The sequence below is a fragment of the Haematobia irritans genome, chromosome 3 (assembly GCF_050003625.1).
Source record: "Haematobia irritans isolate KBUSLIRL chromosome 3, ASM5000362v1, whole genome shotgun sequence".
Classification (NCBI taxonomy): Eukaryota; Metazoa; Arthropoda; class Insecta; order Diptera; family Muscidae; genus Haematobia; species Haematobia irritans.
In genome coordinates, this window is record NC_134399.1 from 161,023,103 (window position 1) to 161,041,430 (window position 18,328).

The 18,328-nt window shown below is 32.8% G+C and overlaps 1 protein-coding gene across 7 annotated transcripts in view; it reads left to right on the forward strand.

The window, feature by feature from the left end:
* ewg (DNA-binding protein Ewg) overlaps positions 1–18,328 on the forward strand; it is a 59,943-nt gene that overhangs the window by 10,307 nt on the left and 31,308 nt on the right. For 3 of the 7 annotated variants that reach the window (XM_075298947.1, XM_075298942.1, XM_075298945.1), the window contains exons 2-4: positions 9,424–9,675; positions 15,517–16,607; positions 16,678–16,911. In XM_075298947.1, coding sequence (XP_075155062.1) covers positions 15,819–16,607; positions 16,678–16,911 — 1,023 coding nt within the window. In that variant the 5' untranslated portion in view covers positions 9,424–9,675; positions 15,517–15,818. The remainder of the gene's footprint in view (positions 1–9,423; positions 9,676–15,516; positions 16,608–16,677; positions 16,912–18,328) is intronic. The other 4 variants (XM_075298948.1, XM_075298946.1, XM_075298943.1 and 1 more) reach the window with 2 other exon arrangements.

An 18,328-nucleotide genomic window follows, 5' to 3' on the forward strand; every position in this document is an offset into this window, starting at 1 on the left:
ATTGGAATGCAAGTTTTAAATAGAATGAAAAAAAACCATTCAATATAAAACGTTGTTTCAAATCCTACTTGCCATTTTCATGTAACTCCGTTAGGCTTTAACTCCCTCTTAACAGGAAGGAAATTGCAAATACATTCTCTCCGGTTAGCTTTAAAAATTTTTCAGCATTTAAATTACTAACTGGCATATGGATATAAGAATGATGACAGATATGTCCATAGTACGGTTTAAAAGTTCTTTTTGTTTTTCATTCAACAAATTTCTTAAAGCTTCAAAATTCGGTTTGGGAAGAGGTTTGTTAAAAACAAGTAAGGAAAGTCTAAAGTCGGGCGGGGCCGACTATATTATACCCTGCACCACATTGTAGATCTAAATTTTCGATACCATATCACATCCATCAAATGTGTTGGGGGCTATATATAAAGGTTTGTCCCAAATACATACATTTAAATATCACTCGATCTGGACAGAATTTGATAGACTTCTACAAAATCTATAGACTCAAATATTAAGTCGGCTAATGCACTAGGGTGGAAAACAATGTTAGTAAAAAAATATGGGAAACATTTAAATCTGAAGAAATTTTAAGGAAACTGGGCGGGGCCGACTATATTATACCCTGCAACACTTTGTAGATCTAAATTTTCGATACCATATCACATCCGTCAAATGTGTTGGGTGCTATATATAAAGGTTTGTCCCAAATATATACATTTAAATATCACTCGATTTGGACAGAATTTGATAGACTTTTACAAAATCTATAGACTCAAAATTTAAGTTGGCTAATGCACTAGGGTGGACAAAATTTTAGTAAAAAAAATATGGGAAACATTTAAATCTGAAGAAATTTTAAGGAAACTTCGCAAAAGTTTATTTATGATTTATCGCTCGATGTATATGTATTAGAAGTTTAGGAAAATTAGAGTCATTTTTACAACTTTTCGACTAAGCAGTGGCGATTTAACAAGGAAAATGTTGGTATTTTGACCATTTTTGTCGAAATTAGAAAAACATATATATGGGAGCTATATCTAAATCCGAACCGATTTCAATCAAATTTTGCACACTTGACTATACTACTAATTGTACTCCTAGTGCAAAATTTCAACCAAATTCGGCCAAAAATCTGGTTTCTGGGGCCATATAAGTCCATATCGGGCGAAAGATATATATGGGAGGTATATCTAAATCTGAACCGATTTCAATCAAATTTGCTACACATGACTATACTACAGATTGTACTCCTTGTGCAAGATTTCAAGCTAATCGGGATAAAACTCTGGCTTCTGGGTTCATATAAGTGCATATCGGGCGAAAGATATATATGGGAGCTATATCTAAATCTGAATCGATTTCAACCAAATTTGGCACGCATAGCTACAATGCTAAATCCACTCCCTGTGCAAAATTTCAACCAAATTGGGCCAAAACTCTGGCTTTTAGGACCATATTAGTCCATATCGGGCGAAAGATATATATGGGAGCTATATCTAAATCTGAACCGATTTCTTCCAAAATCAATAGGGTTCTATTCTGACCCAAATTAGGAATATGTGCCAAATTTGAAGGCGATTGGACTTAAATTGCGACTTTGATCACAAAAATGTGTTCACAGACAGACGGACGAACGGACGGACATAGTTATATAGACTCAGGGACCCACCCTGAGCATTATTGCCAAAGACACCATGTGTCTATCTCGTCTCAAATATTAAGTCGGCTAATGCACTAGGGTGGAAAACAATGTTAGTAAAAAAATATGGGAAACACTTAAATCTGAAGCAATTTTAAGGAAACTTCGCAAAAGTTTATTTATGATTTATCGCACGGTATATATGTACTAGAAGTTTAGGAAAATTAGATTTTACAAGGAAAATGTTGGTATTTTGACCATTTTTGTCGAAATCACAAAAACATATATATGGGAGCTATATCTAAATCTGAACCGATTTCAACCAAATTTGGCACACATAGTTACAATGCTAATTCTACTCCCTGTGCAAAATTTCAACTAAATCGGATCAAAAAATTGGCCTCTGTGGTCATATGAGTGTAAATCGGGCGAAAGCTATATATGGGAGCTATATCTAAGTCTGAACCGATTTCAACCAAATTTGGCACGCATAGCTACAATCCTAATTCTACTCCCTGTGCAAAATTTCAACTAAATCGGAGTTAAAAATTGGCCTCTGTGGTCATATGAGTGTAAATCGGGCGAAAGCTATATATGGGAGATATATTTAAATCTGAACGATTTCAACCAAATTTGGCAGCCATAGCTACAATGCTAATTCTACTCCCTGTGCAAAATTTCATCTAAATCGGAGCAAAACATTGGCCTCTGTGGTCATATGAGTGTAAATCGGGCGAAAGCTATATATGGGAGCTGTATCTCAATCTGAACCGATTTCAACCAAATTTGGCACGCATAGCTAAAATACTAATTCTATTCCCTGTGCAAAATTTGCATTAAATCGGAGTAAAAGATTGGCCACTGTGGTCATATGAGTGTAAATCGGGCGAACGATATATATGGGAGCTATATCTAAATCTGAAGCGATTTCAACCAAATTTGGCACGCATAGCTACAATGATAATTCTACTCCCTGTGCAAAATTTCAACCAAATTGGGGTAAAACTCTGGCTTCTGGGATCGTATTAGTCCATATCGGGCAAAAGATATATATGGCAGCTATATCTAAATCTGAACCGATTTCAAATTTGGCACACTTGACTATAGTACTAATTGTTCTTCTTGTGCAAAATTTTAAGCAAATTAGGGTAAAACTCTTGCTTCTGGGTACATATAAGTGCATATCGGGCGAAATATATATATAAGGGAGCTATATCTAAATCTGAACCGATTTCTTCCAAAATCAATAGGGTTCTATTCTGAGCCAAAACACATACTTGTGTCAAATTTGAAGGCGAGTGGACTAAAACTGCGACCTAGACTTTGATTACAAAAATGTGTTCACGGACAGACGGACATGGCTATATCGACTCAGGAGCCCACCCTGAGCATTTTTGCCAAAGACACCATGTGTCTATCTCTTCTCCTTCTAGGTGTTGCAAACATATGCACTAACTTATAATACCCTGTTCCACAGTGTGGCGCAGGGTATAAAAAACCAAAGGTTTCATACAAATGAAGTAAACAAAAATTACTTAATTCGAAATTCTTATAAAATAATTAATATTTTCCCAAGATAAATAAATTTATCGTTTGTTTTTGATTTCAGCTTAAAACCATGCATTGACTAAACTACAAGTGTAGCTTAACCACCAGAGGAAAAGTATGTTTGTCAAATTTATTTGGGCAAAGCCCGGAATTACCACATTCCTCATCAGCATCCTCTACATGCAGCAAAACTATCAACCAATTATCAGAATAAATTCAGGTAATTCACTCAACCCAAAGTGAACTACACTTGAACCTTCTGAAAAAGGTTAGATAGTCGGCTACTGCCTAAACAAATTTACAAGCACATCTCTTTTCCTTTGCCAAACTCAAATCATCGATTTGAATGTAGTTGACTGGGTATGTTTTTGAGCGTGCTTCCTCTATCTTCATCGTTGAGTGAATTACCCAAATTTATTCTGATAATTGGTTGATAGTTTTGCTGCAAGTAGAGGATGCTGATGAGGAATGTGGCAATTCCGAAACAGCGGTACATCCAACCATCTTGCAGTCTATAGGGCTTTGCCCAAATAAATTTTACAAGCATACTTTTCCTCTGTTAGTTAAGCTACACTTGTAGTTTAGTCAATGCATGGTTCTAAGCTGAAATCAAAAACAACGATAATGATTGAAGAGAAACCAACGATTACGAACAAAACGCATAAATAAATTTTACTTCAATTGTATTAATTCCTTTTCAAAATGAGTAAATTTAGTTAATTTGTACCAATCTTCTACTATGACATTTTCTTAAATCACAGAATAAAATGTATATTATTTGTATCATTTGGCAATTAGTAAAATAGTTTATTTAAAACTTGTTAAAATAATTCGATATTTTTTTTTTTGGGTGTAATTCAAAATGAAATTGGTTTAAAGTTCAAATATGTAATTTTGAATATTGAAACATTGGCTATGTAACTTAAATTTAAATACGTATTTTACGTATTTTAATATGTATTTCCTAAATTTATCGAGGCTACAACATTTTCCCCAATTAGTGGCTCTGGCTCGTGCTTAACACGGGGTATATTATTTCAAAGTAAAACAACAAAAATATCTTAGACATAATTAATGCAATATCTCTCCATCCATAACCGGCGTGTGAGTTAACAAACCACATTCGTTGTCACAGGAAAAGCTAACAATAAAACGGACTAACATAGCTCAAACGGCAAAAAGGAGGCAAAAAATCGCGCAACTAATGCGGCACCATAGTAAAAGACATGACCAAACAACTTTTAAGGGTGCAGTGCATGCGTGTGTATTTGCTGATGATTTTGAATGTGTGCGTGTATGGATCATTAGCAAGTGCAAAGCGAAAATCAAAAACAGACAAAAACCACCCTCTATTCTGTTAACAGAGAGGGTTGGTGAAGGTGGCGAACACCGTGGTGGTAGTACGTAATGAAATATACAATTCCGTTTTGTTAGGGGTACAAGTTACACGAGACGAGGTGGCTGATGGCTTGAGGTGGGGTAGACACAAAGCTTAACTACCACCGCAGTTGTTCTGTATGCCTTGGCGATTGTTTTCAAATTGTTTTTGACGTTGCGCTTGTTTTTCTATTCTTATCCCTGTGTATTTGTTTGACAACACAGTGGGTGAATACTGTGACATATAATTTTCAGGGAAAATATTTTTTTCTAATTGCAAAAATGTGAAACACATCTTGATTCTTATATACTGTTCTTATTTTCTATACACTGAAAAAAATAATGTTCCACACCAAAAAAAAGTGAACCCACCATGAAAGAAACTCTTATTAATTGCAATATGACACAAACTGAATAAACTAAAATTTATTAAAAAAACTAAATTTGTTTCTATTGTTTAAGAAAATTTCCTATTTAAAAAAAATTGGAGTTTAAAATTGTTAAAATCAGAGATGGTCGGTATTAATTTTTTTTAGGTTTTCGACATACAACAAAATGTAAAGGTCCAAAATGTTATATATCTTTATAAAACCTAGTATATGTCATAAACCCTTACAACCTCAAATTTGTTTGTATTTTTATACCCTCCACCATAGGGAGGGTATATTAACTTTGTCATTCCGTTTGTAACACATCGAAATATTGCTCTAAGACCCCATAAAGTATATATATTCTGGGTCATGGTGAAATTCTGAGTCGATCTAAGCATGTCCGTGCGTCTATTGAAATCATGCTAACTTCCGAACGAAACAAACTATCGACTTGAAACTTGGCACAAGTAATTGTTATTGATGTAGGTCGGATGGTATTGCAAATGGGCCATATCAGTCCACTTTTACGTATAGCCTCCATATAAACGGACCCCCAAGATTTGGCTTGCCGATCCGGTTGAAATTTGGTACATGGTGTTAGTATAGGGTCTCTAATAACCAAGAAAAAATGCGTATATATACGCCATAATTATACATAGCCCCCATATAAACCGATCCCCAGATTTGACCTCCGGAGCTTCTTGGAGGAGCAAATTTCATCCGATCCGGTTGAAATTTGGTACGTGGTGTTAGTATATGATCTTTAACAACCATGCCAAAATTGGTTCATATCGGTCCATAATCATATATAGCCCGCATATAAACCGATCCGCAGGTTTGGTTTTGAAGCCTATTGGAGGAGAAAATTTCATCCGATTCAGTTGGAATTTTGTGTTTTGTGTATCTACATAGACACTAACAACCATGCAAAAATTAGTCCATATCTGTCCATAATTATATATAGCCACCATATAAACTGGTCTCCAGATTTGACATCCGGAGCCTTTTGGAGAAGCAAAATTCATCCGATCCGCTTGAAATTTGGTACATGGTGTTAGTATATGGTCTTTAACAACCATTCCAACATCGGTACATATCGGTCAATAATCATATATAGCCCCCATATAAACCGATCCCCTGATTTGGTTTTGGAGCCTCTTGGAGCAGAAAATTTCATCAGATATAGCGATGCCCAAACACACAAAAATTGGTCCATATCGGTTCATAATTGTATATAGCCCCGTGGTTGGAACAAAATGAATTGGATCCGATACCTTTACTATTTCAGATCCTCAGTTCCTTATATTCATTTCGTTGCGTAGTCATTCCATTTCATTCGCTCTTTATGACAACAGCTCTCACTTAAATTGAAGTTGCCAGATCCTTAATGAAGATATCGAAACTGTTCCAATCTAAATATCAATACCAACATGCTTTACAAAAATTATGTAAATCAGCAAATCCTGTACAAAAAAAAATGAATTAGTTTATAAATAAATAAAAACAAATAAATTTTGTTAATTTTGTGTTTTCTTTTCTCAAGTGGCGTCCTTTTTTCGACGATGAAAAAAGTTTTTTCATAAAGATCAAAACATTTTAGGTTGTGACCATGTTCTTTTAACTAGAAGAAAAACTTTTTTTATGAATACCATAACATTCTAAATCGTGACCATTGTCTTTTCATTCAAACAAAATTCTTTTTATCAATATAATAACATTTTATATGAGGACAATTATATTTTTCTTAGAACCATGTTCACTGAGCCAACATGGTTGCAGGTTAAAATGTTACATGGTCGCCGCAAAAATAGCTCTTATCATATTATTTTGCTCTTCGAATATGATTGTGACAATCATGTTTCTTCTCTGCGTGTGCAAACAAAGGCCAGTTTAAAAATCCAAATTATGACAATTTACTTTGAAGTAAATTCAAAAAAAAAAAAGAAAAAATAAACAAAAGATGCAACATCCTCAAAGTAAGTCTTAGCATATATTTGAAGCATTTTTATCTCAAATCATAAGATTCAATTTTTAACTTAATTTCAAAACGATTTATTTATCTCAAAAATGTTTTCCTTTACTTTAATGAAAATTTTCCTTAATTCAAAGACATACGACTTCAACGGAGGGACGCAAAGATTCGTGTCCTAAATTTATTGAAAAATATATAGCATAGATTTTAAGCTGTTTTTTAATTAAAGTTTTATTATTTGTTATTTGAAATTTGTCCTTAATATAGCGAAAGCTGCGTGTCCTAATATTTAAGTCAATATCTTCTCAGTGTCGTTAGCATTGAACTTATTTGTTCGGTCATTGAAATTTATACCGCATATTTCTTTAAAAAAAACTAAAACAAAATAATATTTTTTCTTGCAATAAACATTCGATAATTATAGCATCAGTTTAACAACGGTATTTTTTCCATGTAAAGGTGAGAATTAAGTTTGATTTTAACCGCTAAAATCGCAATTTTTCACGATTACTTTTCTATAATAATTAATTTTAAAGAATAAATTTATGAAAAGTTGCTTTGGACTATTCCTCACCAAGCTGTAAAAAATTTGCATTAAAGAGGTATAATTTTACACTTATTTTATTGATGTATTTTTTATTTTAGCGGCTGGGTATTAAGTTCGAGTTTAGCCGCTAAAATCGTAATTTTTCACGATTACTTTTCTTTAATAATCGATTTTAAGGAATACAAACTTTGTGAGAATTTGCTTTGGGCTTTTCCCCATCAAGTTATAAAAAAATTTGCAACAAATGTGTATACTTTTATGTCTTTTTCTTACTGATTTAGTTTTCACTTTAGCGATTTTAGCGGCTAAACTCGAACTTAGTACCCACCTTAAACTCGAACTTAGTACCCACCTTAAGTCTTAAAATTCATTTCGGAGTATTATTTTCTTTTGTATTGAAACCCAACTTTAAATCTTTATTTTGAAGAAATGTTCCCCTTAATGTGGGTATTATTTTGATTTCCGTGTCGAAAACACGGTTGCCACAGTTGGTAGAATTATTCTACCAAAAATGGTAGATTGGTAGAATTTGGTAGATTTTGCAATCTATTCCTCTCAAACTAAGAGGTACTTCATAAATTTTCTATAGAAATAAAATATTGACAAAATTTTCTATAAAAATAAAATTTTGACAAAATTTTCTATAAAAATAAAATTTTTACAAAATTTTCTATAGAAATAAAGTTTTGACTATTTTCTTTAGAAATAAAATGTTAAAATAAAATGTTTACAAAATTGTCTATAAAAATAAATAAACTAATAATTTTCTATACAAATAAAATTTTCACAAACCCCATGTTCCGATATTCGGACTCAAAAATCGCAAGAATTTATTTTTGTTGTAAAGGTGAGTATTAAGTTCGAGTTTAGCCGCTAATTTTCAATGAAGTGAAAACTAAATCAGTAAAAAAAGTTATAAAATTATACATATTTGTTGCAGACTTCATTATAACTTGACGGGGAATATCCCAAGGCAAATTTTCACAAGGTTTGTATTCATTAAAATGGATTATTAGAGAAAAGTAATCGTGAAAAAATGACGATTTTAGCGGCTAAACTCGAACTTAATACCCACCTGACCGAAAAAATAGAGTTACTATCGGACTACAATAAAATTTAAATTTGAACTTCTCATCAAAGACAACTAACTATTACCAATTTAAGTTTATAAGTTTCAGGGTTAAGGAGTTATGGTCCAACGAAAAAGGGGGGAAAATTTTCTATAGAAATAAAATATTGACACAAATTTCTATAGAAATACATTTTTGACAAATGTTTCTATGGAAATAAAATTAAGCAAAGTAAGGTTTTTTTGTTTGGTAGTTTTTTGGTACAATTTTCTCCAAATTTTGATAGATTTTGTTTGCCTCGAGTGGAAACCGTGGTCGAAAGTCGGAATCTTATGCAATTAATACGTTCGAACTTTTTCATCAATTTTGTGTTTTTTTTATGAAAATATAATTATTTGTTCGCTTTTATAATTGAAAATTTCGATGAAAACTCCGAACATAATACCAAAATGTTGACTGTTTAATCTTTCATATTAGGTCAATATTTGTTCAGTGTATCAATATATGAACTTTTAATCGAATGCAATTTAATTAGTGTTTAAAATATTTTTTTTTGATAAAAATTAAAATGTTAGCCATCGCCCACTGTGTCCATATCTGTATTTAATGAGGTGTGCGTGTGTACTTGCACTTCTGGCTAGCTATAGCTGCTAGCTGTAAGTTAGACAGGCAGGGCGCGCACCAACCCAAAGAGCCAAGTGTGCCAGCAGTGGAAATGCTGATGTTGCTTTCGTTCATTCTGACGGCCGACTGTGACTGTTGTTTTGTATTGATTTTTATTGTTTATCATATTGTACATTTTATGCTTTCTTTCTTTCTTGGTCTTTCTCTCTCTCTCACTCACTCTCTCCCTTGTTCTCCGGGCCACACTCACTCACTCTATCAAAACGACGACGACGCAGACGGGGAAAACTGTAATGCTCCTGCTCAGTCGGTGGGGTGGTTCGTTAAAGTATAGAAGTGATTTTTCCCGATTCCACACGGAGCGGCTGGCTATGCGTTTGCGTTAAGGTTTCAAAAATAGAAAAATACAATTCATAATACTATAAAGAAAATATAAATTGTTGTTTTTTATTTTAAACAAAAATTTGATAAAGTGCGCAAGAAAAGTTCACAGAGAACTAAACAAAAAATTAAATTTTGTGAATATGTATGTAAGTTTCTTAATACAATTAAACAACAACAAAATAGAACAATTCTAAAAAAAAAAAAAACAGATAAGATAAGCAAATAAATACAAGTACATTTTATTATAAGAAAATAAAACATATAGTATATATGTATATTTACGCAAGCGCAAATGAATAGTGTGAGTGCATGAGTTTTGTAATCAACATCATTATCTTCATTCTCATCGTCACCGATGTCAGCCGATTTTTTTATTCATAGTGACTTAATTAAGTGCACCGACTTTGGATGACCTCATTTACTTATCAACAAAAACACCAACAACAAAATAAAAATTTCAACAATTATGTATTTTCAATAAGGGTTCTATAGACGCGTCCACCAAATTGTTTGGCATTTATTATAGTTTTATTTGTTTTTTTTTTTTCAAACACAAACTTTGCGTTTTTCAAAGCTTTTGAATTTAATTATGATGATAGGTTCTAAAATAGATTTTGTTTTTGAATATATTCTCATTAGAAGTGTTTGACTGCCATAAAGCTCTCTTCGAAATGTGCGATGTTGTTATATTTCAATTAGTTGACTTTTATTTTCTCCTTCTCTCACTTGGTATTCAAATTGGGATTTCTGTTTCTTATTTTGAAAATTAACAATAAAAACATTAGAACTTATTACATATTTCGCTCGCAAAAAAAACCTTCATCTATTATTACAAAAGTTTTCATAATTTGCAAAAAAGGCAGAACGTGCCATTTATTTACTGTTTGTTATAAACAATTTGAGTGGAGGCTACAGATACACCTCCAAGAACATGTTTAATTATTTTGTGATAATTGATATACCAGATTCTATAGGTCTCTCACTCCCATACATTTGTATGAATGGCGTTGCCAATTCTTCAATGCAAGAAAGTATCACGCCAAACAGAAGATTAAAAGCATAACATTTAACTGTGGAAAGTCTTAAAATTTTGAAAATTTGGTTTAAATTTGTTCTAAATGAACGTCAGATCTCTAATATCACCAAATTTTTTCCAAATGAAAAAAATGTAGTGAAGTTGAAAATTTTAAATTAAAAATAAACTGATACCATTAACGTTTTAATCAAATTAAAAAATAAAGTCAATTTAGAAAATAAGTGAAAATGTTTACAATATTAATTAAAATATTAATTATCCCAATTAACATTTTTAATAAATAAAAGAATATTTTCTAATTAAAAATTATTTTTTAGACCAAAGTCAATTAAATTTTTAATTGAATTACCTAAAAAAACTAATTTAAAATGCCGAAAGAAATCAATTATATTTTAATCAAGTACATTTTTTATTTCTAAAAAATCCTGTGATTGATACTATTATTTTCATGATTGAAGACATTTGAATTAAAAAACAAGTATATACAGAACAAAGTTCGGCCGGGCCGAATCTTAAATACCCACCACCATGAACCAAATATTAGGGTTTCCTGTGAAATTTCAGGAGGGCTTGAGGACTTGAGGACACTTCCCGAAGATAAATTTAAAGATTTCACCTATGAGGACTATATCAGATTCTGGATTTATAAGAACCATTTTTGTTTGAGTTTTAGAGCAATCATTAACATCTCTTGTAAGTGTCCAAGAAAATTATAAAATAACGTATTGATTTGAAATCTTAAATCTGTAGAAGTAAAATCTGGAAATTTTACATTGAGTTTCAAGCAATTTTCATGATCAGTGCGCCTTCTACACCCTCAACAAGTGAAGTCGGTCTATATGGAGGCATTACCAAATGGACCGATAAAAACTTAATCCGATACACGTTTTTGTGAGCCTAAAATACCAGAATATTTACAATTTCAGGCAAATCAGATAAAAACTACGGTTTCTAGAAACCCAAGGAGTTAAATCGGGAGATCGTTCTTATGGGGGCTATACTAAAATATGGACCGATGCGTTTTTGATCGACTGTTAACAAATGCGGCACCCATCTTGCAGAAAGCCTGTAGTTCTTCATGCAAAATTAAATGGACTCGATCATTTGAGATGCCCATCATATTAGCAATTTCACGCTGTTTTTGGACGTCCACTACTTGGTTTATCTTCAATGCTTGTACGACCATGTTTAAATTCAGCAACCCAATTTTTTACTGTTGCATATGAAGGAGCACTTTCACCATATCATTATGAATATCTTGTCCCGATAAACCTTTTTTATGTAAATATTTAATTACAGCACGCATTTCTAATTTTTCCATTGTAAAAAAATTGCGGATGCGTCTTTTTTGAACACCTGTTTCTATATTAAGGAGTTGCCAGATCGAAACAAAATTTAACATGTGTTCATAACAGAGAGATCTCCAGATTTGGCTTGCGGAGCCTCAAAGAGAAGCAAATTTCATCCGATCCGGCTGAAATTTGGTACATGATGTTGGTATATGGTCTCTAAGAACCATGCAAAAATTGGTCCATATCGCTCCATAATTATATATTGCCCCCATATAAACCGATCCTCAGATTTGACCTCCGGAGCCTCTTGGAGGAGCAAAATTCATCCGATCCGGTTGAAATTTTGTACATTTCGCTAGTGTATGGACGATAACAACCATGCAAAAATTGGTTCGTATCGATCTATAGTCATATATAGCCCCCAAATAAACCGATCTCCACGATTGCCACTCGAGCAAAAAAAAATCTACCAAAATTTTATTACCATAGGTTAGGTTAGGTTAGGTGGCAGCCCGATGTATCAGGCTCACTTAGACTATTTAGTCCATTTTGATACCACATTGGTGAACTTCTCTCTTATCACGATTCCATGTTAAGCTCAATGACAAGGGACCTCCTTTTTATAGCCGAGTCCGAACGGCGTTCCACATTGCAGTCAAACCACTTAGAGAAGCTCTCAGAAATGTCATCAGCATTACTGAGGTGGGATAATCCACCGCCGAAAAACTTTTTGGTGTTCGGTCGAAGCAGGAATCGAACCCACGACCTTGTGTATGCAAGGCGGGCATGCTAACCATTGCAGCACGGTGGCTCCCCATAGAAATTTTTTTATTACCATAGAAAATTTTGTCAAAATATAATTTCTACACAAAATTTTGTCAAAAATGTATTTCTATAGAAAATTTTGTCAATATTTTATGTCTTTAGAAAATTTTGTTAGAATTTTGTTTCTGTAGAAAATTTTGTCAAAATGTTATTTCTATAGACAAATTTATGAAGCATTTCATAGTTGGATAGGCATATTTTGAAAAATCTTCCAAACCATCCAAGAATTCTACCAATCTACCAAACAGCAAAAAATCTGCCATTTTTGGTAGACTCGTGTTCATAATTGTATATAGCCCTCATATAAAGCGACCCCCATATTTCAATTCAGGCTCTATAATTACCGCACAAAAGTTCATATCGGTTCTTAATTATTTCTTCCCTATATATACCGGTCAAGAACTGAATTTAAGCGACCATCGCCATCGGCCGCAACCCAAGTAATTTAATTGTGGATGACAGTCTTTAGTAGAAGTTTCTACGCAATCCATGGTGGAGGGTACATAAGATTCGGCCTGGCCGAACTTACGGCCGTATATACTTGTTTGTCTTTAATCATGAAATTAATTGATCCAATTTATATTTAATTGAAATGTGTTCAATCACAAAACTTATACTATCAATTAAAAAATTAATTGAAAATAAATTTAAAAATTAATTGATTCTATTATTTTTGTGATTGATTCTTGTTTCAACTAAAAAATTGTTGAATCAATTAAATTTTAAATTGAATATTTTTATACCCTCCATCATAGGATGGGGGTATATTAACTTTGTCATTCCGTTTGTAACACATCGAAATATTGCTCTAAGACCCCATAAAGTATATATATTCTGGGTCGTGGTGAAATTCTGAATCGATCTAAGCATGTCCGTCCGTCCGTCCGTCTGTTGAAATCACGCTAACTTCCGAACGAAACAAGCTATCGACTTGAAACTTGGCACAAGTAGTTGTTATCGATGTAGGTCGGATGGTATTGAAAATGGGCCATATCGGTCCACTTTTACGTATAGCCCCCATATAAAGGGACCCTCAGATTTGGCTTGTGGAGCCTCTAACAGAAGCATATTTCATCCGATCCGGCTGAAATTTGGTATATGGTGTTGGTATATGGTCTCTAACAACCATGCAAAAATTGGTCCACATCGGTCCATAATTATATATAGCCCCCATATAAACCGATCTCCAGATTTGGCTTGCAGAGCCTAAAAGAGAAGCAAATTTCATCCGATCCGGCTGAAATTTGGTACATGGTGTTGGTATATGGTCTCTAACAACCATGCAAAAATTGGTTCACATCGGTCCATAATTATATATAGCCCCCATATAAACCGATCCCCAGATTTGGCTTGCGGAGCCTCAAAGAGAAGCAAATTTCATCCGATCCGGCTGAAATTTGGTACATGATGTTGGTATGTGGTCTCTAGCAACCATGCAAAAATTGGTCAATATCGGTCCTTAATTATATATAGCCCCCATATAAACCGATCCGCAGATTTGGCTTGTGGAGCCTCTAAGAGAAGCATAATTCATCCAATCCGGTTGTAATTTGGAACATGGTGTTAGTATATGATCTTTAACAACCGTGCCAGAATTGGTCCATATCGGTCCATAATTATATATAGCCCCCATATAAAACATTCTCCAGATTTGACCTCGGAGCCTCTTGGAGGAGCAAAATTCATCCGATCCGGTTCAAATTAGGCACGTGGTGTTAGTATATGGTCGCTAACAACCATACCAAAATTGGTCCAATCACACAAAAATTGGTCCATATCGGTTCATAATCATGGTTGCCACTAGAGCCAAAAATAATCCACCAAAATTTTATTTCTATAGAAAATTTTGTCAAAATTTTATTTCTATAGAAAATTTTGTCAAAATTTTATTTCTATAGAAAATTTTGTCAAAATTTTATTTCTATAGAAAATTTTGTCAAAATTTTATTTCTATAGAAAATTTTGTCAAAATTTTATTTCTATAGAAAATTTTGTCAAAATTTTATTTCTAGAGAAAATTTTGTTAAAATTTTATTCGGTTCATAATAAAATTTTCATCATGTCAAAATTTTATTTCTATAGAAAATTTTGTCAAAATTTTATTTCTATAGAAAATTTTGTTCAAATTTTATTCGGTTCATAATCATGGTTGCCACTCGAGCCAAAAATAATCTACCAAGATTTTATTTCTATAGAAAATTTTGTCAAAAGTTTATTTCTATAGAAAATTTTTTTAAAATTTTATTTCTGTAGAAATTTCTGTAAAAATTTTCTTCCTGTAGAAAATTTTGTCAAAATTTTTATTTATATAGAAATTTTTGTGAAAATTTTATTTCTATAGAAAATTTTATTTCTGTAGAAAATTTTGTCAAAATTTTATGTCTACTTTGTCAAACTGAATTATATACGTATTGAATCGATTTTTTTGATTTAATATATACCACGTATGGACTTACATACAATTTAGAAGATGGTGTTAGGAGGTTTTAAGATACCTTGCCATCGCCAAGCGTTACCGCACCTTAAGTAATTCGATTGTGGATGGCAGTATTTACATTAAGTTTCTACGCAATCCATGATGGAGGGTACATAAGCTTCGGCCTGGCCGAACTTACGGCCGTATATACTTGTTTAAAACTCAATTAAGGCTTTAATTGGAAACACTTTCGTGAAATTTGTTTTCTGCGTAGTATTTGGATAACAGTCTTTAGGAGAACTTTTTACGCAATCCATGATGGAGGGTACATAAGATTCAGGCTGGCCGAACTTACGGCCGTATATATTTGTTTATTATATTATATATAATTATAAATTAATATTTTTTTCTTTTTCAGTTTGGGGACATCTAACTACAATCTATCTGAAACGAACTTCTTTATATCTTAAGCTGCATCTGCATATATCTTCTTCTTTGTTGTATATAAAACCAATACCATAGATATATAAACAAATAAAAGCGAATGAGAAGTTGAGAAGGAGAAGTGCAATAAACCAAACCAAAAATTTATTTGTATTACTTTAAGCAAAGAAACCAAAGATTGGGATTGATCCCACAAGTTAAGGAGAGGGCCAACGTTTAGGAAGCCCTTTTCAAATCGATAACATCTATATAGAAGGCAAACACCAAAGATCCAAAATGAATGTTACCACAATATCTACTGTGCAAAATGCTACACAGGCAGCTGTGGAAAGTATAACAAGTCATGGACAGAAACAGCATCAGACCACATACAAAATCGAAATGCTCGACGATAGTATGGCCTCGGACGATGACGACGATGATCTCATTAGTAGTGATGGCAGTATATTCGACGAAAATGAATTGGCCCAGATTGCAGTGCAAGATGATTTGGCCAATCAATTGGCAGCGGCGGGACCAGTTGGTGTTGCAGCTGCTGCAGCCATTGCTTCATCGAAAAAACGCAAAAGGCAACATTCGTTCGAAACGAATCCGTCGGTGCGTAAACGACAACAGAATCGCTTGCTGCGAAAATTACGTGGTATTATATACGAGTTTACAGGACGTGTGGGTAAACAGGCTGTAGTTCTGGTTGCTACACCTGGAAAGCCTAATACAAGTTATAAAGTGTTCGGTGCCAAACCCCTAGAAGATGTAGTACGTAATCTTAAGAATATTGTAATGGATGAATTGGAAAATGCTTTAGCCCAACAAGCTCCACCCCCACCGCAAGAAGATCCTTCACTCTTTGAATTACCACCGCTAATTATCGATGGCATACCAACACCAGTGGAGAAAATGACACAGGCTCAGTTGAGAGCTTTTATACCGTTAATGTTGAAATATTCCACAGGTCGGGGTAAACCTGGCTGGGGTAGGGAGGCAACTAGACCCCCATGGTGGCCCAAAGAATTACCCTGGGCCAATGTTCGTATGGATGCCAGATCAGAAGATGATAAACAAAAGGTTTTGTACTTTAATTTCTCATATGTATTGTGAAATTGTGTTCATAATCCCTCAATGGTTTCTCTTATAGATATCCTGGACTCATGCATTGCGTAAAATTGTTATAAACTGTTACAAATATCATGGTCGTGAGGATTTATTGCCCACATTTGCCGATGAAGATGATAAAGTTTCACAATTGATCTCACACGAAGAAGAAGATGACGATGAAGAGGTGATTGTACAACCAGTTCATAATAATACAGCTACTACTATACAAACTGTAACAGCTACGCCAACTAATAATGCAGCATCTAATGTAAGGGTAAATATTAACCTTTTTTTCTGTGCTCACTCAACTTTAAGTAGCTTAGTGTAAGGGAAGTATAATGCATGGCCGAAATTATTGTTTCGATATACACAAATTGTAATAAAATCTATAATGGTTATATAATTACATGGTGGTGTGATAAGTACATATCCTACAGAAAGAACACACCACGGACATTTTTCCACTCTTGAAAAATACTAACACATATTTTATTGAAAATTCCAGTCTACATATGTATGTGGAATTGGTTTTATACCCGGTAGAACCCACAAAATTTAAATTTTATTGCGAAAAAAGCGAAATTCAAATAATTATATAAATATATATTTGTATGTATATAAAACATACATACAACAATTTTTTAATAAAATTTTCTATAGAAATAAAATGTTCATAAAATTTTCAATAGAAATAAAATTTTGATACAATTTTCAATAGAAATAAAATTTTTCTAAAGAAATAAAATGTTGATAAAATTTTCCATAGAAATAAAATTTTGACAAATTTTTCTATAGAAATAAAATGTTGACGAATTGTTCTATAGAAATAAAATTTAAACAAATTTTCAATAGAAATAAAAATTTGACAAATTTTTCTATGGAAATAAAATTTTATTTATAGAAATAAAATGTTGTCAAATTTATGACAAAACCCCATAAGTCTAAAAACTCAATTTTACAGGAGACCGAAAATACACCTTTAAGGGATCACAAAAACTTCTGTAGAAAAGATCTGGAAAATGTTTAATATTTAAGTGATAGACCTTTTCAATAGCTTATTTTTAGACTTTGGCAAAACCACCTAGCAAGCCCCGATTCAGAGAACATTAGGAATGACCGACTTATGTTGTTTTGTCATATGATATTTTATTTTAAACAATAACACATCTCTTTTTATGGTGTTTTGTCGCATTGAATCATGATCATATTCTGACTAAAAAACAACACAACTGAAGTTAAATATGCGTTTATTTTCATTTTTTCGACAAAACACCATGACTCGCAATATGTTTTTTTGTAAAAAAAAAATTGGTCAGTTACACAAACCCTACGTGGACTTATGTTGTTTTGTCAAAAGTATCCTGCAAGTATTTCGATTTTATTATTATTTAATTTTAGCTATATAGGCCTAACTTAGTTTTGAAATAAAACCCTTTTATTTCATATTCTCCCGACGTTTCTCCACTATTTGGTGTTCAAGCATTTTTGATTACATTTGTATAAACATTCAAACACGTAACATAAATTTCTTTATTTTATTGCAACTTGGTAGTTCCAGCTTATATTGTCCATGTTAGGCCTAAATAGCTAAAATTAAATAATAATAAAATCATACAGAGTTGGCCAAAGAAACAACAAAAAGAAAAAATATTTCGATTTTATTTTACAACATATGATGAGATATGTTGTTT